Source organism: Chiloscyllium punctatum, chromosome 9, assembly GCF_047496795.1.
Source record: "Chiloscyllium punctatum isolate Juve2018m chromosome 9, sChiPun1.3, whole genome shotgun sequence".
NCBI classification, from domain to species: domain Eukaryota; kingdom Metazoa; phylum Chordata; class Chondrichthyes; order Orectolobiformes; family Hemiscylliidae; genus Chiloscyllium; species Chiloscyllium punctatum.
In genome coordinates this window covers 53,443,932-53,468,879 of record NC_092747.1, presented here as the reverse complement: position 1 = coordinate 53,468,879, position 24,948 = coordinate 53,443,932, and the positions used below count along the sequence as shown (strand labels likewise).

Here is a 24,948-nt window from a genome sequence, read left to right as displayed (position 1 = left end):
AACAGCTGCACTCGGAGTTGGCTGCCCTAATGTCTTATTGAATTATCAAAAAAGAATTATCCCATAAAGTTGAGTTTGTAATTTGGGCTGCCATAGACATATGAACGTAATGTTTCATTGCACCCTATTGTATAAATGCCTAGCATGAATTGATCAAATGGTTGACCTAATTAGGACAGGCAGTGAGTTTACCAATTGCACACTGAAGGATTTCTTCACTTGCTTGAAGATGATATGTAACTTTGACATTGATGGCAATGCCTTGTAAATGTGTCAAGCTTATTGACTAAAATTCCACTGAAAGAAGCCATTGACACCTGCACAGACTCATCGCTATATAACAGCGATATACATGAATCTATATTTATTGAATTTATGTAGTTAGCAATTCATGCATTCATGTTCTATTTTAATGACAGATTTTCATAAACTTTGAATCTGCAACTGTATGTAAGGATTTCCAAACATACTTTAATTCACCCAACCTTTGAGCATAAGTGCTCAAATTCACCTATGAGGTGGAGCTGTCTAATGCCCTCTCAATTCTCTCTGTGTTAGTTGGTAGGACTTCAATGGGTTCTCCACTGCTGATCTATGCAGACCTGCCTTCACCAGTCAATGTTGCTGCTAGAATTTATACATCTCTACACAATGAGATTGACCTTATCAGCAGTCTTGCAAGTAGGGCCCTTGCTATTTGCTGACATTACAAGCTTGATGCAGAAATAGAATGCACCAAGGTTATTCTATAGGACAATGGCTATCCTATACTGCGAATGGTGCAAGCTCACAAATGGGCAAAAGATCACCACTTTTAAACCTGTAAAATGCCTGGTCTTACTCAAACTACATGGGAAAAGAAGTATTTTAAAGGAGATCATTATTCCTCACCTCAGTGCAGACATACAAAGATAGCTGAAGCTTTAGGAATCTTTCTTATTGTTATTCAATTATGGCAATAATGAAAGTACCATGTAATTTATACAGTTCATCACAACTGCAGAGTGTGGCCACTATTAAGATCTGTGAAGCCTACAACAAGAAATCCAGTTTTATTTCAGTTCCTTGAAAGAAACTCAAACACTTAATTTTCTGGTTTCCCGTTGGTTACTATGATGAATGTTTGTTGCAAACTGTGTGGCCAGGTTAAGTTGCTGCTGCTGCTGGAGGGCAGCCTCACAAAACATGAAGTAAACAACCCATGCACTCAAAATGAATCGGCCCCACACTACAACGTTAAAAAAAAGAGGACATGTTGATTACGTTTTAAATAGAGGTCTGGAATCAGATTTAAAGCTCCCTTGCTGGGAGTGAGGTGGAAGGCATATTAAATCCAGCGGCAGGAGTGGTGCTGCATGGCCCATTGAGGCCCTAATGTGGGCAAGTAGCAGTTAGAGAGGCCAATGCCAAGTGAGCTGCCTGGAAGGTTTTCCTGCATGGGCTAGTGGTGGACCGTAACCAACCCTCTGGCCCAATCAAAGGAGCTACCCCCCACCCATCTCAAAGGTGCCACTATACCAGGTTCCCCATGCCACACAGGTGTCTGAAATCTGCCCCCTCACTGACCCTTGGCCCCAACACCCTGAACAAAATCCAAACCCAACACTGTATGCCTCCTCAATTCCCACGTGCAGCCTTGCCTTGACAACAGTGGCAATCCTGGCAATTGAGAGAAATTGAGGACTGTGTTGCTGGAAAAAGCAGGTCAGGCAGCATCTAAGGAGCAAGAGACTCTATGTTTTAGGCGTAATCCCTTCAGCAGGAATGTGGAGGGGGAAGAGGGCTGAGAGATAAAGAGGGGAGTGGGGTTGGGGCTGGGACTGGGGGGAAGGTAGCTGGGAAGGTAATAGATGGATGGAGGTGGGAGGTTATTGTGGTAGGTCGGTGAGGAGGGTGGAGCAGATAGGTGGGAAGGAAAATGGACTGTTAAGTCAGGTCAGGTGATTGGTAATTGGTACTGTCAGCCTCTGATTGGCCAGCAACTCACTGAGGAGGGATTTTTTTAAGTTCACTCATGAGACATGGGTGTTCCATTTGGTGGCCAGTGTTTATTTCTCATGCCTAGTTGTCCTTGAGAAGGTGGTGATGAGCTGCCTTCTTGAGCTGCTGCTGCTGTTTTATGTGCCCGAGAGGCTCAAACTCTGCATCTAGCCTAATGAGTGCCTGGGTGATCTTCCTGTACCCCTGACCGTTTAGTTGGGGATTGCTGGATCACAGCACTTTGTATAACTCAGCTGCTGATTTCAGAATCTAGATTGACTCCAGTTTTAGGTTTGAATCTGCATAACACATGTACGCATTGTGATCATACTGATGCACATGCCACCGATGCCATGTAATGTTTTGGTTCAGCCCATGATTCATTTAGGACACATTTTAGAAGAGCAATCATGTTGAGGATACAAAATGAAATATGAGAAAATGCTGAAAATACACAGCAAGATAGGTCAGCAACTGAAAAGAGAAAATAAAGGGTTAATATTTAAAAGTTGTTACCTTTCGATTTATTTCAGTTAGCAATGGACTTGGTATGTATTTCCAGCATTTTCTCTGTTCCAATTTCAGGATTTCTTATATATGTGTAACAAAATAAGACCATAAGACCATAAGAAATAGGAGTGGAAGTAAGGCCATTCAGCCCATCATGTCCACTCCACCATTCAATCATGACTGATGGGCATTTCAACGCACTCTCCCCGTATCCCTTAATTCCTTGCGAGATTAAGAATTTATCAATCTCTACCTTGAAGACATTTAACATTCCGGCCTCCACTGCGCTCCGTGGCAGGGAATTCCACAGGCCCACCACCCGCTGGCTAAAGAAATGTCTCCTCATTTCTGTTCTAAGTAATAGGTCTGAGAGAAATATCAGACAGAAAGAAACATGGAGCAGCTATTTCCTTTCTTGTATTTTGTTATACTTCAGAGGTAGCTGACAGTAGATTGCACATTGAGAACTGCATTGCAAGTGACTCCAGCCTCGTCTGCTTTTTAATGACACAAGTAAGCTTCATTTCTCCGTGATTGGTTTAAAATACAAACTTAGAATAAGTAGAATCCAATTTACTTCACTTCTGTATGTGTTGAATTGGAACCAAACAACCTGTGTGAGTGACCTATTATTTTAAGTAGAAATTATTTAGTGGAGATTCAAGGTTGATCAGAATTTTGAGTAAACTGAGACCCTCATGATAAAGTAGAATCTACTGAGGTGTAAGTACCAATTTAATCACATTCTGGTTAAATGGAAATAATGCTTCCATTTGAAAACTGCAATTATCTGTACAAAGTATGAAAACCTAGTGTGAATGTATCAATTCACTGTGCAGAGATAGTAAACATTAATCATTGCTGTGCTTTGGATTTCAGAGTGTTCCACAGTTACCATGTGCTAAAGCTCTCTACAACTATGAAGGGAAGGAACCTGGCGATCTTAGGTTCTGCAAAGGTGATCTCATCATTCTACGACGTAAGGTGGATGAGAACTGGTATCATGGCGAGCTTAATGGTACCCATGGCTTTTTCCCAGCTAGTTATATTCAATGCATCAAGCCTCTTCCACAGCCACCTCCTCAGGGCAAAGCACTTTATGACTTTGAAGTAAAAGATAAAGAGCAAGACAAGGACTGTTTGACTTTCTCAAAGGTAAAATAGTTATTGAACAAAGATACCAAATATTAGTTTTTAAGCAACAAATGTTTTATATTTACTCGCGTAGTCTATTATCATAAAATGAGTTTCCCACTCATCTCTGCCATCTAGCAGTATTGGAAAACATTATACAGGGGAACCTCAATTATCCAAATACCAATTATCTGAAAATTGGATTATCCAAAGGAGATCTCGAGGTCCCGATAGAAACATTACAGCAAAGGCATGTTTCCAGCAGTGATCACGTCTTTTGTTTACAATGATTAAACAGGCACCGTCTCCACAAGACTGACCTCCTGCCCTCTGTCTCTCCCCATATGTTCCCTGGAGTTCTACAGAGAGGTGTACCCTAAACTGGACGGGGTTGGGCGGCACGGGGGCAGTGTTGGACAGGGTTGGGGGGGTGCGGGGGTGTCATTGTTGGACGGGGTTGGGAGGCAGGGGCAATGTTGGACGGGGTTAGGAGGCGAGGGTCAGGGTTGGATAGGGTTGGGAGGCAGATGGCAGTGTTGGATGGGGTTGGGAGGCAGCAGGTCGGGGTTGGACGGGGTTGGGGGTGGGGGGTGGAGTTGGACGGGGTTGGGGGCATGGCGGGGTTTGGTGTTGGACGGGGTTGGAAGGTGGGGGGGCAGAGTTGGACTGGGTTGGGGACAGGGGAGGAGTGATACGGGGGCAGGGGTCAGGCTGGGAGTGTGCTGTGTGCTGCTGCAGTTTCCTGAACGGGGAGCAGACTTTAAAAACTCCGAGCCCCAGAGGAAAGGCATTTAATTGATTAACCAAATAATTAATTATCCGAATGAAATAGTGCCCGCCCATCTTGTTCGGATAATCGAGCTTCCTCTGTATAAGAAAGTATTAGAACTTCTGTAACTATCTAACAATAATGTTGCATTGATAAGGTAGATGCTTATGTTCCTTCAAAAGCAAGATAAATAAGTGCTCATCCTTCTGAAATTTACAGAAGTTATGGCAATAGTAAAAATGTTCCAAATCAACTTCCTTACATCCATGCTAGGTGCTCCTTTTACCCACATCTATCCCAACGTCCATTTTTGTTCTTCAGTTCAGATGTTCCTCTGACACTGGAAAGGTTTGTCAGGTAACAGATTAATATTATATAAATAACTTTTCAATAACTGCAGATTCAGTTGTCAAACAGAAATTGCTGGAAACACTCAGTAGGTCTGGCAACATCTGTGGTGAGAAATCAGAGTTAACACTTAAATCGAGTGACCCTTCCCATCCGAAACGTTGACTCTGATTTCTCTCCACAGATTTACAGCATCCACAGTTCTTTTGGTTAATATTCAATTGTATTTGGGTTGCCACTAGTGCTGCAAGATATTTATTATAAGCTGAGAAAATGTAGAGCTTTAGCTTTCACTCATGATGGAATAAAGTTTGAATGCTACATCACTTTATGTTGAATAGGGAGGGTTTGGAGGGATATGGGCCGGGTGCTGGCGGGTGGGACTAGATTGGGTTGGGATAACTGGTCTACATGGATGGGTTGGACTGAAGGGTCTGTTTCCATGCTGTACATCTCTATGACTCTATGCTAAAGTGCACTTACAGACATAGATTTCAGCTAGCTGTAATAGTCGGGCAAAAGTCAGGTCCAATGGGAGCATAATTGTCAGCTTAAATAAAATAATGGCTTGCACACAGTAGAAAATACATAAATGGTAGATTGGTTTCTAAAGACAACATCAATTGTTGAACAAGCTACAGAGATAATTCATAATCACTTTGCATTTACTTCAAACTATCTGAATGCATTTCTATCTCAATTTGTTGCACATTCTGTAGACATAACCCATAATGCCGTGTTCTAATGCTGACAAAATGTTAAAGTGGTATTGAGGTTACATCATCCTTCTTTTGGTTTTGTTGTTGGGTGTGCACAGAATCCCAGAAGTTCTGGTTTAACCCAAGTTTCATGTCACTCCATGAGAAGCTTTTATGCTTCACCCTTGGATCAATTGAGAATACTTGGATCAATTGTGCACCAGTATAATGACACATGATTGTGCCATATATTTATGAATCTTAATCAAAATTGGTGTGAAGTCATACTGCAACCAGATGTTGGGCAGATCGTACAGGAACCAGCTGGTGACTAATTTCAAAATAAATCATATGAGTCATAGATTGCCAATTTAATATCATCAGTTAAAAAAATTCTAAAATTGTTATTTGGTCTCACCATTGTGTTTGATTTATTTTAACGTCTCTATGGGGGGAAAATGATTTCCAATGTTCTGTTGTTAATTGCAACATGTCAATGCTGTCTATCGCCTGTCTGTCTCTCTTTCCTAGCTGTCTTCAAACTGTTCTTGATTTCTAAAACAACTTGATAGGCAAATAGAAATTGCATTTACAAAGAAAATAACTGGTTTAGATTCTATTGTGAATTTAGATTTAAGGCTAGAAATGAAACTTTGTATTAGGTGTGGAATTTCCTCCATTGGAAAAGAATACCAGAAAAACACTATTAAGTTCACCCCTTTAAGATAAAAGAACAGCAAGTCAATTTCCTAATTATGTTTACTGGGGCTCTAAGAGAGAAAACAAAAACTCAGCTAATTCAGTGAAATTCCTCCCTAATTCCCTAAGGCAATCAAGCAAGTTCTAGGAGACAGGTAGCATGATAACATCACAAAATCAAAAGTAATTAGCAGTTTTCCTCTTCTTCGTAATAGAAATGCCCTCCTTTCATGATTGTGTTAAAATTCTTTGAATTTACTCAATGTCTGAGCATCTACAACCCTCTGGGCAGAGAATTCCAAAGATTCATAAGCTACTTTAATGAAAAAAGATCCTCTCATCTCAAGCCAATCTGGTACCCTGTAGCTTTCTAAACTCCTCTCAGAATTTGACTTGTTAACCGATGCTACCATTCAGCTGCTTAGAATCTTATGTGTTTCAGTGAGACTATCTCTCATTTTTCTATACTACAGGGAAGAGAACACGACTACTCAGTCTGGCCATAAAAGGCAATCAACTCATACAAGGAATCAGTATGGTGAAACTTCACTGCACCGCCTCCAAGGCAAGGACATCCCTAAATCTCCTACTTCTATTGCAAGAGAAATGTAACAGCACTCCAGTAATATGTGAAAGTTGTGGCATAGTACTGAAAAACAATGGCCCTCAGGGCAGGACATCAGCAAAGCACAAAAGACACAAAGTAAATAAGGAAGTAGTTTTTAGCGGAGATTTGTTTAAAAGCCCAAAGGAGGGAAAGATTAGCACGGAGTCTCATAGTTTGGAAGAATGAGAGAATCAGAAACTGCACTGAGTCTAGATTATTATTTATTCATTCACATGATGTGGGTGTCATTGGCTAGGCCAGCATTTATCATCCATCTCTAATTAATCTTATAGCAAGTGGCCAATTATCAGGCTGTCTGCATATTTGCCTATTAGGGATGACGCCAGGATCTGGAGACAGAGATATGGCTCATTGTAACAGAGACAGCAGACCTCATTGTGTCACCAGTGTGAACACTAAGGAAATCTCCCCTAAACACTACTTGCTTATTTTATGGCTTTTAAGCCATGCTGATGTCCTGCCCTGAAGGCCATTGCTTATAAGTAAAATGCTGCAATTTTCACATGATAGTGGAGTGGTGCAACATATGTCTTGCAATAAAAATATGATATTGAGGAATATACTTGCCTTGGAGGCTGTGTAGTGAAGTTTCATAAAACTGATTCCTGATACGGCATAATTGCCATATGTGGCCAGACTGAATAGCATTGCTGAGAGGCAAGAAACTGTGAAGTAATGGTGGGTTTTGTTATATTAGTTCAGGAAATGGCTGTGAATTGCAAGACAGTTTGTTGCCCATCTCTAAATTGCCCTTGGAAAAGGTGGTGCTGAGCTACCTTTTTAAATTGCTGCAGTTCATGGAGATTAGGTGCTGTCAGGAAGGAATTCCAGGATTTTGACCCAGCAAGTGAGGAAACAGCAATATATTTCCAAGTCAGGATGATGAGTGGCTTGGAGGGGAATTTACAGGTGATGGTGTTCCTATGTATCTGCTGCCCTTGTTCTGATAGGTAGCACAGGCTTGGAAAATGCTATCAAAAGAGCATTGGTGAGTTGCTGCATTTTGTAAAATGTGTGCTTGGATGGGGTGCCAATTAAAGTGGACTAACGTTTCCTGGCTTTTTAGTTACCAAGCTTTTTAGTGTTGTTTAAATTGTACCCATCTGGGCAAGTGTGGAGCATTCCATCACAATCCTGACTTATCTTTGTAGTGGAGAAATGGGTGTCTAGGAGATCGTAGCCTACAGTCAATCACCGGAAAGAAGGAAATTGGTTATATGGCCATGACCCATCTGCTGAATGTGACCAAGCCATTCCAGATGTTGTTGACTAAATGTTGTGTGTGTGTGTGTGTGTGTGTGTGTGTGTGTGTTGATGGAATTAGCATCATCCCAGGGTCTGTGAATTGGTGACCCTGTCCTGCCAAGAGATATGAAGGATATGTCTGACAGTGATGATGGAAACTGCTCAGCCTTTTCTTCTTCCTAGCTTGTGTGTTCCAGATCTCACCACTGTAGAGGGATGCAGGGTAATAGACCCATGGTGTTCTCAATTGGTTGTTGTTATTCCACACACTTTTCTTCAGATTGGATATGACAACTGCAGTTTTAACAATACATTGTGGATTTCAGCATCAAATGACAGATTGATGTGAATGTGTCGTCTGGGTTTGTGTGAAGCTATCCGCAAACCCCAAAAACACATAGTTAGTTCTGTTAAATGGCAGTATGGCTACATTCTCAACTATGGCATTCATCTTACTGTTGCTGATAGTCAAGCCAAACTGTGGCTTTGATAGAGTCTGGCAACTGCTGCTGAAGATGTGCATCTGTCTAGAATGGTCTTGCAGGATCACTAACCCACTGATAAGGACATAGAGTCATCGAGATGTACAGCATGGAAACAGACCCTTCGGTCCAACCCGTCCATGCCGACCAGATATCCCAACCCAACCTAGTCCCACCTGCCAGCAACCCGGCCCATATCCCACCAAACCCTTCCTATTCATATACCCATCCAAATGCCTCTTAAATGTTGCAATTATACCAGCCTCTCTTGGATGTCATTTAAAGGAGGCTTGACAGCTTTCCATCAGTTCTGATGTGAAAGCAGACATTCTTTGTAGATGAGCCCAAAATTTCATTGTCATTATCAGTCACTCACTAATGAATATGATTGTCTACCTAGAAAATGCTGTGTCATTGGTCATGGGTTCTGTGGCTTTTTGTGTGGTTGATAAATCTGATCCCAGAGTTGCTTGTCTGACCAAACATCTAGCAGGTGTTTCTGGAAGGTGGAATTGGTCCTTGGCCTTGAGATTGTTTCTCTGGTATTTCTTTCTCTGGTTTCTTCTCCATACATCCTCTTGCCAAATGCTGTTGTCAAAGAACTGAATCCCTTGCTACGGGAGTTTCTTCCAAGTCCTTCTGAATGAGGGCTTCCCATGCATTGGCATCTATGCTCCATTTCTTGAGAGAAGCCTTCAGGTAAACTTCGAAGTGCTTCCTTTGTCCTCCTCTCGATTGAATGCCTTCCTTGAGCTGGGTGAAGAAGATCTACTTTGGTAGTTGGAACTTAAGCATCTTAAGCACATGGTTAGCCCAACGGAGTCGGTTTCGGATGATCAAGGCCTCAATGCTGGTGCTACTGGCTACTTCAAGGACATTGATGTTAGTACATCTGTCCTCCCAACTGATACGGAGAATCCATCTCAAACAGCATTAATGGAACTTCTCAAGGATTTTGAGATGACATCTCACCATAGTCCGTGCTCCAGAGCCTTATAGAAGAGTTGGAAGGAAGACTGCCTTAGACACAAGGATTTTGGTATACAAACAGATGTTAAGGTCACTGGAAATTTTCATCCTTAGACATCCAAATGTAGTAATCACAGATTGGTTGTGATGATGAATCTCTGCATTGATATCAGCCTTAGCTTCACAGGTAAGGGAAATATTCCATAATTGGCAGGATTTCACCATTGATCTTAATGGAGGGATGGACCAGAACTTTATTTGGGATGGGTTAACAAAAAGATTTGAGTCTTCTTGAGGCTGAAACCAGTTCTTCGGTATCCTTTAGCAATGACATTACATGAGTCTTGAAGGTTCTCTTCTAAGAGAGCAGGGATGGGATTTTTGTGTGATATTAACCGCTGCAATGGTGGATGAATGCTGCCACAGTAGGGAGATCCCCACTCATCAAGGTTTCCTCGTCACTGAAACTAGATCAATCTTCTGTCAAGGACCGTGTGTCTGCTGATGTGCAATAGTATTCTCACGTTAATATATGTCCCACACAAGTTGTCTTAAAGTATATGACAGCAGCAAAGAGAATGACGTACCAAAATGTATCAGTGCCAGAATACAACCCTATTTAACCTAATTGCAGATTGTAAAGGATTCTAAAGTGACCCCATCATAGCTAACCTTATCCATCACCTTGGACAAGGAGACAGTCATGTTGAACAACTTAGAGTCATTGAGTCATAGAGATGCACAGCATGAAAACAGACCCTATGGTCCAACTTGTCCATTGCTGACCAGATAACCTAAGTTAACCTCGCCCCATTTGCCAGTATTTGGCCCAAATCCCTCTATTCATGTACCCATCTGGATGTCTTTTAAATATTGTAATTGTACCATCCTCCATCACTTCCTCTGGCAGCTCATTCCAGACATGTACCAACCTCTGCATGAAAATGTTGCCCCTTAGGTCCCTTTTAAATCTTTCCCCTCTCACCTTAAACCTATGCCGTCTAGTTTTGGCCTCTCCCACCGCATGGAAAAGACCTTGTCTATTTACCCTATCCATGCCCCTCATAATGTTATAAACTCCTATAGGGTCACCCCTCAGCCTCTGACACTCTAGGGAAAATAATCTCCCCTATTCAGCCTCTCCCTATAGCTCAAACCCTCCAATCCTGGCAACATCCTTGGAAATATTTTCTGAAACCTTTCAAGTTTCACAACATCATTCCTGTAGCAGGAGGACCAGAAATACACTCAATATTCCAAAAGTGGCCTAACCAACGTACTGTGCAGCCACAACATGACCTCCCTACTCCTATACTCAGTGCACTGACCAATAAAGGAAAGAATCTTCTTCACTATCCTATCTACTTGGGACTCCACTTTCAAGGAACTATGAACCTGCATTCCAAGGTCTCTTTGTTCAGCAACACTTTACAGGACCTTACTATTTAGTGTATAAGTCCTGCCCTGATTTGCCTTTCCAAATGCAACACTTCACATTTATCTAAGTTAAACTCCGTCTGGCAATATTCAGCCCATTGGCCCATCTGATCAAGACCCTGTCGTGCCCTCAGGTCATGATCATTTCAATTGTAGATCAACTAGTTCTGAAACCACATGCAGACTCATGGAAGATGTGTCCAGCCAGAATTTACACTCTGACAGGGAGCAACAGAAAGAAACATTTAACCCAAAGTACTCCACAGGGAGATGTCTCAACAGTTGTTGTAATTACAATGGTTGTATAGAATCTTGTATAGAGCCTTTACTTCATATGTGCTGTAGTACTGCTCCAACCCTACAGTGGAAATAGAGAGTTTTGATTACTATGATTGAAGAATTCGGGTCATGTAGCATCAGTCTCTGAAGTTTTGTCATAACAAGTGAGTCAAAAGCTCTTTTACTACTCTGGGTTCAATGTCCAGCTCTTCTGTGACGGGCTGTCCATGATTTCTAGAGTTTCCTTGATTACAGTTTTCAGCCGAGTGTACAACTCAAGATCATGTTCCAGCCTCTCTTCCAATATTTATTACAGTCAGTAATGATCTAATGCATCTTTATTTTCAGTGGAGCCATTTTCTTTCCTGACAGACCTGTTGCCTTTTCGACCATGCCATTCCAAGTATAGAAGGATCTCTGGATATTCTGACGAAGTTGTAACTGGTTGTCTTTGGCACATTGTCCAGCAGTCTGTTGGACTTTACTTTGACTTGTTCTTTATGTGGTCAGAAGCTTCTTGGTTGGGTCTCTCTTGTAATTAATGGAGCAGCCCATTTGGCTTCAAAAACCGGTTCCATCACAGTGATGTTAGCCTCAAACCCATCAGAACTTTTCCATTCTTGCTTGACATTTTTTTGACAGTGCATTATTGTAAATGATGTCTTCAAGTATGGTCTATTTTGCCTCTTCAGTATTTGTGGATATCCCAGAGATTGCCTGTTTATTTATGGCATCCTAGAATCCTTATAGTGTGGAAGCCCATCAAGTCCACACTGACCCTCCAAAGAGCATCCCACCCAGACCCACCTCCCCACCCATTCCCTGCATTCCCTATGACTAATCAACATAGCCTGCACATCCCTGGTCACTGTGAGCAATTTAGCATGGCAAATCCACCTAACCTGCACATCTTTGTACTATGGGAGGAACGCGGAGCATCTGGTGGAAACCCACATAGACACAGGGAGAACATGCAAACCCGCACAGCCACACAAATTTGGAATCAAACTCAGGTTCCTGCCGCTGTGAGGCAGCAGTGCTAACCTTTGAGCCTTGTTTCATTTGAGGATCTGTTTGCTTTTACCACAGACTGTATGGCTGCTGTTGCTATGAGGATGGCATTTCAGCATTGAATGAGAAAGCTTCAAGTGTTGTACCATAATAATAGTGCACACCAGGGAATGGTGTGTATCACAGTTAAAGTTATGTGTTTTGAGAATGCTGTTCAGTGTCATGACAGGTGATGATCAACTTGAGCTAGTGACAATGCCCTGATTTTGGTTGTCTCCAAGCTATATGGTCACATGGTTTTTTCTGAAAGAAGTTGATAGTTACACATAAGTCATGGTATCAACAATGTTCAAGTTGTTTCCATTTCATCTCATTTATCTTTCCCACATCATGATGTCGGAGGCAGGAGGACCATACTTCATGCATAGCGTCCACTCTTGCTTTGAAAATCCTCAGCATAAATATGTTCTAACTTAGGAATTTTGCTGACTTGATGGTGCCAAACTCCTCATAGAATTTGTCTTTTGTTTCTATAGTGGGACATAGCCCTGGCAAGTGGATACTCATGACATTACTTGGCCCTCTTTGAGTTGTGCATTTTAAGAGAGGAAACGTGTTCTATCGCCTTTCTAGGTGCTTGTAACATTGAGAATAACAAATTCCTTATATCCAAGACTTCCCTGGCCTACAGCTCCTGTGGACACTTTCCCTGCTAGAGCCTGATCATTTGATGGGAAGCTATATTAATATTAAATCTATCAATTTCAGTTTAGAATCATGGCTGTTTCATACACATGATCAACCAACAACAAATCATCGGCCAGTCTACTGCACGTAGGCATGGATTCCATTGACCAGGAATCCAACACCCTTTAAACAGATGAACTGTCAGCACCTTAATAATCAAGGGCAGCCTGATTTAAGGTGGATGGTGGATAGCCAGTGGAACACACTGGCTCCTCCTACTGTCGGTAGCAACTGTTCATTACAGCAGTTGAGCTGGGCTTCTCATTCATAACTGCTGACTCCTGAAAATGAATCATTCAGTAACCTTACTAGTATCATAGCTTGATCATGTGGGTTGCTGTCAGAGGAGTCCACCTGCCCCTGGGAAAGAGCTTAGAATCCCAAGGCAGGAAATCAGCTAGTGCTTTTCTTTCAGAATTTGCTTACCTGTCACCCTCTCCAAACATGCTCCCCCATCACCTGCTACCCTTCCATGACTCCACATTCACCTGTGAGATCCTCATAAAATTCAACCCATAAAGTATGAAATGAGCCATCTATCAAATGAAAATCTTGCCCTGGTGACCTGTTCAGAAAAAAAGCATTTGTACAGTTTGTTGGAAAGCATTGAACTCTTTGATTGGCTTGGGCTTCATCGAGATAAAAGTTACGGAGAGAACAAAGTAATAGTTTCCGGTTTAATAAAGCAAGGCAAGGTTTAGGAATTGATGAATCAGAAGAGATAGTGAGGGTTAACAATATCGATTGATTAAGAAGAATTGCTAATTAGACAAGTGAATGACATAAAGAAATGTCTTTGAAGCATCGAAAGAAATGGATTTCAGCATAATTGGTCCTCATTTACATTATTTTCTTTGTTATTGTGAAATGCAGCTGATTTCTTTTAACATTTACATCCTTTCTCCTTTTTAGGATGAAATTTTGACTGTCATAAGGAGGGTGGACGACAACTGGGCAGAAGGAATGTTAGGAGATAAGATTGGCATATTTCCACTCTTGTATGTTGAGGTGAGTCTATTAAAGCAACAGAAACTTATATTGTGTTTCAAAGTGTCTGATTTGTAATGCTTCTTTATGTCGAATTATCTATATGTTTGTGCAGCAGAGTCAATATAGACAATAATTTCCATTCGTTTACAATGTAATGCTTATTGAAACATACACAGAGAAAGCCAGAGAAACTCTTGTGCTGAAGCGGTAGATGTATTCTGAAGAAGAGTATTATTGGACTTGAAGCATTAATTCGGTTTCTCTCTCCACAGACGCTGCCAAACCCACTGAATTTCTCCAGCCTTCTCTGTGTTTGTGTCAGATTTCCATTATTTTGATTTTATTAATGATTATTGAGGTTTACTGTGCTGTTTGACTTTGTAGGAAGTTGAAAGGTGAGGTTGAAGATCAAATATCATGTTGCTCAACTAATGTGTTAACTGAGAGGCGTTAGTGAGATTCTTTTTTGGATTTCAGATGAGGGCGTCATCAACTGGGCTGTTCTAACTCCCTAGAACTCATTTTCATTCTACCAACCTGCTACCCAAGATGGTTTGCTCTGAGTAAGACAAAAGTGCAGAGTCTGGAGTTACTACTGAAACCAAAGTGTGTTGTGACATTCCAGGATGTTTTGTTGGTGTGAATGGGTCTGCTCAGATCTCCAGTTGCTGGAGTATGTTTATAATGGGCTCCCCTCTAGACTGTACTGTTGTGGTATCTGTAGTGAATGATCTTTAGGCCATTCTCATATATTCATGGTCCGGATACCAATTAGAGCTCCAATTTGCATGTAACTCTACAGTGAAGTCAGTACCTAAAGAGAGACCTGAGTCTGCAGGAGTCAGCCAGGAGTTGAGCGGCAATGAGACACCTTGTGAGGCTGTTCAAACCACAAACTATTCCACTCAGTAGAACCATTTAGCCTTACTTTGACAGAAAGAGAATGTTAATTAAAGCTTTCTATTTGGGATAATATATTACATAAATTAAGTAGAAAATGCAGTACAAAATGAACCAAAGTATTTTGTGCCCCCCCACATTCTATCTTCCTTATTTTATCTTTTCAACCTATCTATCCCTTTTTCTCTCATGGATTTATTGCATTTACTTTGAGAGAATCTAAGCAATTTCTATCCATCTCATCCTTTGATAGCTTGTTTTACATTCTAACCAATCTGTTCAAAGAGATTTCTCCTATTTCCCTGTTGGACATTTTAGTAAATATCTTTTGTGTTTGCAGCTCCTGGTTCATTTTATAAAGGGGCTGCTTTTTTGGTTGAACTTCACCACAGCTCTCCTGATGGGGTAGGGCTTGCATGGGGACTGGGCAAGTTGAACAGCCTCCTCTTGGGCCTGGCTGAGGTGTCCACCAACAGGTCCAGGCATTGGGCTATGGAGGGGCTTGTTGTACCTGACTGTCAGGCCCTCTTCTCCGCACACGGGTGTCCATTGAGAAAGTCTGGAGTAGCCACAAGCTTAATAGAGGCCTTTAGGGACTGGTGGGCACAGCATCACCCCGAATAACAATATTGTGATTTGATTTTATACGTTTCCACTTCATTTCTGTAAGTTTCTATTGAGCGTTTGGTTTTCATTTTGTTACAGTGCCCAGAGCAGGGGTTGTCTAAACTGATTAACATGTTTTGTGTTGAAAATGTAGAAAGGATGATTTACCTCTTGATTTTTTTAATTACAGTGCCCCACCTGGGCTGTCTGTTATTGCTCATTTAAAAAAAGTAAAAAAGAGTCATAGAGTCATACAGCACAGAAACAGACCCTTTGGTCCAACTAGTCCATGCCAAACATAATCCCAAACTACAGTAGTTCCACCCGCCTGCTCTTGGCCCATTTCCCTCTAAACCTTTCCTTTTCATGTATCAATCCAAATGTCTTTTAAATGTTGCAATTGTACTCACATCCACCACTTCATCATGAAATTCATTCCACACTCAAACCACCCTCTGTGTAAAAAAATTCCCATTTATAACTTTTTAAAATCTCTCTCCTCTCACCTTAAAATGTGCCCCCCTAAATTTGAAATCCCCCGTCCTAGGGAAAAGACAACAATTATTAATTCTATCTATACCTCTCACTATTTTGTGAACTTCTTTCAGATCACCTCTCAACCTCCTGCACTCCAGTGAAAAAAGTTCCAGCCTATCCAAACTTTCTTTATTCATGTTAATGTCCTTCCTATAGGAGGAGTGCATCTTCACACCCAGAAATGACTCCTTCATTTGATTTTGATAAAGTTCCTCTAAGTTTCCATTGACCTTTTGATTTTTTTACAAGTCTAATCAGGGGCTGTCTAAACCATTACTGTTTAATTTTAAAAAGAGGTTTGATGGCAGCAGTCTACCCCTACCATACCCCACCATTGATTAGTACAGCTCCATATGTCAACTCCAGCTCTCTGACTTTTACCTTCAAATGATTGTCAGGCTTTCTAAAACATAACATTCATTCTTACTGATCTGTGCATAAAACTCTTGAGTCATTGTATGTGACTGTCAAATGTTAGTCTTAAAACATTGTTCTGGACCAGGCCAAACCTCCTCAAAACATTTCACAAAAATAGCCCAGACCTTAGGTTTGCTAATTGCTTTAAGCTGGTGTACAGTGGATATTTCAGGAGAGATGCAGCTAGTCGAACCACTTAGTTTTTAAACAAAACAGAATTCATTTACAAGATTACCAAATGAAACGCAAAGAGAGGAGAACAGAATACTGAATAACTTAACCAATATGAAAACCCAATAGATTATCCCAACGTAATGATGCTGTTCCCAAGGTTTGCAACCTCGTTAAAGGAGCAGTATTTGATAACATGCATAGTTCTTTGCCATTTGTGCAAGTAAGTTCAAAATCTTGAAACAGCACAAATTACTATTGAACTGATGAAGATTGTACCAATAAGTATGTAACATCTACAAAAAGCTGTTAATAAAGAAGCAGCAGCCAGTACATCACTTCCAGTAAATCAACTCGCAAGGTGGAGAGGGTATTAACCAACAAATTCACTCGATGTAGCATATGAAAATTATAACAATCGCCGCCATGTTTTCTGAGTAACCAGAAAGCATAGTGCTACAAATTTTCTAATAAAATAAATAGATTTAAAGTTACGTGGTTCACAAAATAATTCAATTATTTATATAGTTGCCTTTTATTTGAAATCTTTCACACGTTGCTCTTCTTCTGCCTTTACAGTGCTGCTAATATACAGTGGCCTATGAAACCGTCTCCTGTGGTATGTTTTGGGTTCACACGGCTGTTATGGGAGAGAATGACCTTCCACATTCCAATCCAACTGTGAAATTGCATAGCGTAGGCCTGCCAGGAATCGTGAGATGCAGCAGACTGCTGAAGTGTAAATGTTGTGACAGTGTTGCTGCACTGTGACCAGATGGTGGGAACAAGTAATAAATCAAGTGTAATTAATATTTTAAAATATTACTGGAGCGATCTCAAGATTGAGTGATTCATTCAGTTCAAGTGGCAAAGTTTCCTACTGCTGGGAGAGTGAGGAAGAGACAGTAGCTCATTGAAAGTGCCCTGAATACATCTTCATCATACTAAAGGTTACAGGGAGGAACTGAATTGCAACAATATAGAGTCTTCTCTCTTATTGAAGTTAGTGATCATTTACGCTCAGTAAACAAATAACTGAGCGGGGTAACAGAAAGCTTGAGAAGTTGGTATTGAAGTACCAAATATTAAAAACCATTTGTTTGATTTAAAAAGCCACTGTTGGTGAGAGCAGTAAAACACTCTCTCATGATGCTGTTGTTTGATAGAGTTGCGGCCACTTAGACCATCTTATAATTTAAACTTTATCCAGTTTTACTTCGATTTAAACTGCAAACGTTAATGATGGGAGACCCCAGGAGAATCTGTGCAGTTTACTGGAACTCTTCCACCCTGTTGTGTTTCTCATTTTCCTCTTTATGGGGCTTTGACAGGCTTATGACAAGCAGCTGTCCCACCGAGATGGTCACCTGCTTAGAAGAAGCTCCTGTTTTATTTAAATGAAGCACAACAACTGAATTGAAATTGGTCAGGTCCCCCATTGGTTTGATTAGGCATTGGCAATTTGTCATCTGTCAAATGTCACTCAAAGCAAAAACTGATTCCATGATCTCTACAGATTTACTGAGATTTAACCTGCAATTAATTGTCATGAAATTCTATGTCCATTGCATACAGTATTTCTGATACGTTTGATAACTTTGTTCTCATCCTCGAAGACAGAGGCATTTAGTCTTATGAAAAAATGAGAATTACAGCAACACGCAATTTGGCATGGAAATGAAAAGGAAAAGGGTGGGAAAGCTAAAATCCATTTCCTGTTCATAATGATTTGTGTATCAATTAAAGCCATAGTCTTTCACGTTCTTACTTTTTGAAGTGTTTGCCAAGTTCAGCATTTACACCGGATTTTTTTTGACGATCAAACTATGTTTAGATTAGCATATTTAAGACATACACAGTTTACTCTTCATGTGAATTGTGAAATGCTGATTTTACAATTCATATTTTATTCAGCTTTAAATTCAGACATTGTGTTATTTGCATTCCTTAATTTAAATCATCACCAGTTTGATTTCTGTTGCACACAGTGATTTTGAGTTTTAGGAATAGACTGTGTAATGAAACCTAAGTTTTCAGTCTGTCCTACACAATGTTTATGACATGCTGTTGGGTAGTACTGTAAATCATAAGCATCTATTATAATTTTGGAAAAAGTCCAGCTCCCTCAGTTTGTAAAGCTGTGCCCACCTCTTCAGACTGTTTGGGAGTCTGGCAGGAAATGTACTGACTCCACTTTTCTCAATGCTTTGAATGAAAATAATACTTTGAAATATGCTCCACCCTATGGTCTCAACACGAAACTGGGAATTAAATAGTGGTGGAATAGATCCTACATCTTGCCTGTCCTATTGAGTCCTTTGCTGTGTTACCATTTGGCAGCAGCTGAATATTTTCTGGTATCTTGCCCAATTGTCCATTACCTATGTGTGAGCTTTGACCAAGAGCGTTAGCAAGCTGTGTAATAGCATGAAAATTACCATGATCCTCTCTTCATCAACTGTCTGCACCTGGAATCACAGCAGGGGAAGTTGGATAGTGATCAGTTGTCAATTTTCCTTTTACTCAGCCAAGCCAATTATATCACCCCTAATGCATCTCAGCTGAAACACGCTAACTCAGCGTGGACAGTGGATTAAACAGAAGATCCCACTCCACAACTCATTTACTTGCGGAATAGAGTTGTTGAACATTGGAGAGTCACAGTTTGAGTCTTTTAAAGGGTCTTGGCTTGTTAACAAATCCTTCTGACTGTTTCATCATTTTGTGAGATATTTACATTTTAATGGGTCTAGAAAACCCAAGACAGGACTCTGCATTCATTTTCCTCTATTTATACTCACCTTCTCCTCAGAAGGAAAGTATATCAGAAGTTACTGGTTTATCTATGTGTGCAAGTCAGAAGGAAATAAAAAATACACAGGGACAGGTGATGCAACTAATAAATCTGGGGATAAACTCAACTCAAGAGTTTTGATCCTGACTGCTTTCTGGTGATGTGAACAGGAAGTGTACAAAGCTGTATTTTGGGTGGGGACAGGATAAGGCTTAACTCGCAATGCTGCTGGCACATTTGGATAGCTGCCACTGGTTGTAGAACCATACCCCAACATTTTCCATTATCTTCAGGGGGGGGAGTGAGAGAACAAGATTGAAAATGAAAATTCAAAGCAAGTATTAATGTAAGTCGTGCACCTATCAGTTATCTGGTACATTTCAAAGTTGAGCACTTTCTTATAAATGTTAAACAACGTGGAAGAAGAAAGAAAGCCTGGGTTTTGTTGCTTTTGACAACGTGGCCTTTCCCATGGGGAAGCTGCAGGGGATATGTGAGCAGCCGCAAGTCTGCAGAAAGTTCTTTCCACTATTAGTTTGTAATAGTATGTCACTTCAGGTCAATGATGTTGCTTTGACTTTGAGTCAGAAATTGTGGATTCCATCTCCATTTGAGACTTGCAGCACAAAATCTAAAGTGACACTTAAGTGTCAGAAATGAAGCAGTTAGGATGAGACAGTGAATTGGAGCTTAGTCTGCCCGTCCTTTCTCTGACCTTATAATCAAGACGATGATTGGTGAATCCTCAGAAAGTGATTGGGTTAAAACCATGAACTCGTTACTTGTCGAAAAGGTGAATAATCCCAGAATGTTTTGTAATGATCTTTTCTTGCCTCTTTTCAAAGATTCACCTCTCATCTGCTTCTTCTTCCCAATAAGTAATACTTGATTGAGAACAAGAGGAAATTATTTTCTTGGCTAACACTTAAGACAAAAAGCAACATAAATAGCACAATGACATTATTAAAAGGTGCATAAAAGGAGAAGTCGATCAATCAGCCCATCAAGTCTTCTCGACTATTCACTGAGGCCATGACTGATCTGATAATCCTCAACTCCATTTCCTGCCTTTTCCTCATAACTCTTGATCCCTTTATGGATTAAAAATGTGTCTATCTTAATCTTGAGTATAATTAACAACCCAGCCTCTGCAGCCCTCTGTGATAAAGAATTCCACAGATTCACCACCTTCTGAGAGAAGAAGCTCCCCCTCATCACTGGGTTAACGGGACAATCCCTTATTCTGAGATTATACCTTCAGGTCCTAAACTCCCTCCCTCCCAGAAGCAGAAATAATCTCTCCATTTCTACCCTGTCAAATGCCTTAAGAATCCAACACATTTCAATAAGGTTGCCCCTCATTCTTCTAAGCACCAATGAGTACAGGCACAACCTACTCAGCCTCTCCCTATAAAACAATCACTTATACCTGCGACCAAATTAGCAATCCTTCTCTGGACTACTTCCAATGCCAGCATATCATTTTTTAGATAAGGGAATCAAATAAGGGGATCAAAGCTCTTGTATTCCAGATGTGGCCTGACTGCCTTGATATAGTTTTACAAATATTTCCCTATTTTATACTGCATTTCTCTGAGAACTAAACAACTTCACCCCACTTGTCTTCTCTATTATTGCTGATTTATAGTCATGGAGTCGACCAGACATCCCAATCTGACCTAGTCCCATTTCCCAGCATTTGGCCCATATTCCTCTTAACCCTTTCTGTTCATATACCCATCCAGATGACTTTTAAATACTGTAATTTTACCAGCCTCCACTATTTCTTCTGGCAGCTCATTCCATACACGCACCACCCTCTGCTTGAAAAGGTTACCACTCATGTCCTTTTTGAATCTTTCCCTGCTCACCTTAAACCTAAGCCCTCTAGTTTTGGACTCCCCAAGTCTAGGAAAAAGACCCTTGTTATTCACTCTATCCATGTCCCTCATGATTTCATAAACCTCTAAAAGGTCACCCCTCAGCCAATGACGTTCTAGGGGAGAAAAGACCCGGCCTATCCAGCCTCTCCCAATAACACAAACTCTGCAATCCCAACATCATCCTTAACAATCTTTTTTGCACCCTATTAAGTTTAACAATATCCTTCCTGTAGAAGGGCAGCCAGAATTGCATGCAGTATTCTAAAAGTGGCCTGACCAATGTCCTGTACGGCTGCAACATGACATCCCAATTCCTATACTCAATGTCCTGACCAATGAAGGCAAACATGCCAAATACCTTCACCACCCTGTCTACCTTCAACTCCACTTTCAAGGAACTGTGCATCTGCACCATTAGGTCTCTTTGTTCAGCAACACTCCCCAGAGCCCTACCACTAATTGTATAAGTCCAGTCATTGTTTGCCTTACTAAAATGCAACACCTCACATTTGTCTAAATTAAACTCCATCTGCCTTTCCTCGATCCATTGGCCCATCTGATCAAAGTCCTATTGTACTCTGAGTTAACCTTCTTCACTGTCCACTACAGCAATTTTGGTGTCATCTACAAGCTTACTAAACATGCCTCCTATATTCACATCCAAATCCTTTACATAAATGACAAAAAGCTGTGAACCCAGCACTGTTCCTTGTGGCACACCACTGATCACAGGCCTCCAGTCTGAAAAGCAACCCTCCACTACCACCCTCTATCTCCTACCTTCAAGTCAATTTTGTATCAAATTGGATAGCTCACCAGACCTCCTGTGATCTAACCTTACTGATGAAGGGCTTATGCCTGAAATGCCAATTCTCCTGCTCCTTGGATGCTGCCTGACCTGCTGTGCTTTTCCGGCACCACACCTTTTGACTCTGATCTCTAAACTTTCTTCTTACTCACCAGTCTACCATGAGGGATCTTGTCAAATGCTTTGTTGAAATCCATGTAGGGAATGTCTACCACTCTGCCTTCATCATTCTTCTTTGTCATATCTTCAAAAAACTAAATCAAGTTAAGTGAGACACAATTTCCCATGCACAAAGCCATGTTGACTATCCCTAATAAGTCCTTACCTTTCCAAATGCATGTAAATTCTGTTCCTCAGAATCCCTTCCAACAACCTGCCCACCACTGACGTAATGCTCACCAGTCTATAGTTCCCTGACTTTTCCTTACCCCCTTTCTTAAATAATGACACCATGTTTGCCAACCTCCAGTCTTCCGGCGCCTCACCCAGGACTGTCAATGATACAAATATCTCAGCAAGAGGCCCAGCAATCTCTTCCCTAGCTTCCCACAATGTTCTGGGAAATAACTGATCAGGTCCCAGGGACGTATCTACCTTTATTTGTTCTAAGACTTCCAGCCTCCTCCTCTTCGGTAATATGAATGCTTTTCAAGACATCATTATCTATTTCCACAGTTCCCTAGCTTTCATATCCATCTCCATAGTAAATACTGATGTGAAATATTCGTTTAGTATCTCACACATCTCCTGTGGTTCCACACATAGACAGCCACATTGATTTTTTAAGGGGTCCTATTATCTCCCTAGTTATCCTTTTGCCTTTAATGTACTTATAGACTCTTTTTGGATTCTCCTTATTCTATCTGCCAAAGCTATTGCATGCCCCATTTTTTGTCTTCCTGGTTTCCCTCTTAAGTATACTTCTACTGCCTTTAAACTCTTCTAGGGATTCACTTGATCCCAACTGTCTATACCTGACTGATGCCTCCTTCTTTTTATGACCAAGCACCAATTTCTATAGTCATCCAATATTCCTTACACCTCCCAGCCATGCCCTTCCCACTAACAAGAACAAACTGTGGCTGAGCTTTCATTATTTCATTTTTAAAGGATTCCCAGTCATCCCTTTACCTGCGAATGCCTTCCCACAATCAACTTTTGAAAGTTCCTGTCTCATGCCGTCAAAATTGGCCTTACTCCCTAGTTATCCTTTTGCCTTTAATGTACTTATAGAAGCTTTAACGTTTTGATCAGGTCTATCCTTTTCCATAACTATTATAAAAATTATAGAATTATGGATCACTGGCCCCAAAGTGCTTCCCACCTCAGCCACTTACCTTGCCTTATTTCTGAACAGAAGGACAGGTTTTGCTCTTTCTCTAGTAGATACATCCATATATTGAATGAGAAATTTTTCTTGTACGCACTTAACAAATTCCTCCCCATTCCAAGCCCTTAACATTATGGCAGTCCCATTTCCATGGTTGGAAAGTTAAAATCCCCTACAATTACAACTCCATCATTCTTACAGATATCTGAGATCTCCTTATATATTTGCTTTTCTATTTCCCACCAACTATTGGAGGGCCGATAATACAATCCCTATAAGGTGATCATACCTTTCTATTTCTCAGTTCCATCCATATAACTTCAATAGACAATCTTTTAGAATTATCTTCCCTAAGTACAGCCATGATGTTACTGATTGACCAAAAACTCCACCACCCCTCCCATTGTCTCCCCCTCTAACCTTCCCATAGCATCTATACCCCAGAACATTAAGGCACCATTCCTGTCCATCCCTGAGCCATGTTTCTGCAATAACTATGATATCCTAGTCCCATGTTCTCAACCATACTGTAAGTTCATCTGCCTTACTTGTCAGGCTTCTTACATTCAAGTAAATGCAGTTTAATTTATCAGTCTTACTTTGTCCTCTGCCAAGCTCTTGTCTGCCATGACTATTTAACTTGTATGCTAGCTTTTTGTGATTTATGCATGAGAGCTCCCAAATCTCTCTATAGTTTTCTGCAGTGTGTCACAATTTAAAGAATAATCAGGTCCTCTATTCTTCCTTTTAAAGTGCATAACGATTCATATTCCCACATTTTATTTCATCTGTCAAAATTTAGCCCACTCGCTTTACCTGTTTATGTCCCTCTGTAGACTCTTTGAGTGATCCTCACCACTTCTCTCCCCACCAGTTTTGAGTTTCCCACAAAACTGCCTATTAGTACATTCAGTCATCCAAGTCATTAATATTGTGGTCCCAGCCCTGATCCCTGTGGCACACCATGTATAATTAGGTTGCAATCCTGAAAATGCCCCTCCCCCTTATCCTATCTCTCTGTTCTATTAGTTACCTGATCCTCTATCGATGTTCATTATACTATCTCTGATACCATAGGCTTTTATCTTATGAAGTAGACTCACGTATAGTGCCTTATTGAATGTCTTTTGGAAACTCAATTTATTACATCTACTACTTCCCTTTGATCCTTCTTCCTTGTGTCTTCAAAGGTTCCTAATGACACTGCTTGATCATATTATTGTCTTTAGTCCTGTTCGTTGGTTTATACCTGTATTTGAGGCATGAAGTAGACTAATCTTGTGCTAAAGTTACTCCATGGTTAGTTTTTTCCTGGAACAGGTTTCCAGATGGTCACTATAGAAGCTATAGTTTGAGGAGCCTCATTCCGCATCAGGTATGGCTGACCATGAGATGCTCCCGATCTTAGTTACAAATGTACCTTCTGTGGCTATCAAGTCCTGGAGTGGGACTGAAACACGGAGTTTCTGGCTCAGAGGCAGACCTTCTTTAAGAATAACATACTACTGAATAAAATTACAATATTGAAAGTTGCTAACCCCTTTAGCTCAGTGAATAACATCTGCTTGTTTGCTGC

General features: G+C 40.8%; 1 protein-coding gene across 2 annotated transcripts in view; it reads left to right on the top strand.

Annotated features, from left to right (window-relative positions):
• LOC140481401 (E3 ubiquitin-protein ligase SH3RF3-like) overlaps window positions 1–24,948 on the top strand; it is a 363,647-nt gene that overhangs the window by 256,627 nt on the left and 82,072 nt on the right. The window contains exons 2-3 of one of the 2 annotated variants that reach the window (XM_072577533.1): window positions 3,370–3,645; window positions 13,849–13,944. In XM_072577533.1, coding sequence (XP_072433634.1) covers window positions 3,370–3,645; window positions 13,849–13,944 — 372 coding nt within the window. The remainder of the gene's footprint in view (window positions 1–3,369; window positions 3,646–13,848; window positions 13,945–24,948) is intronic. The other variant, XM_072577534.1, reaches the window with a different exon arrangement.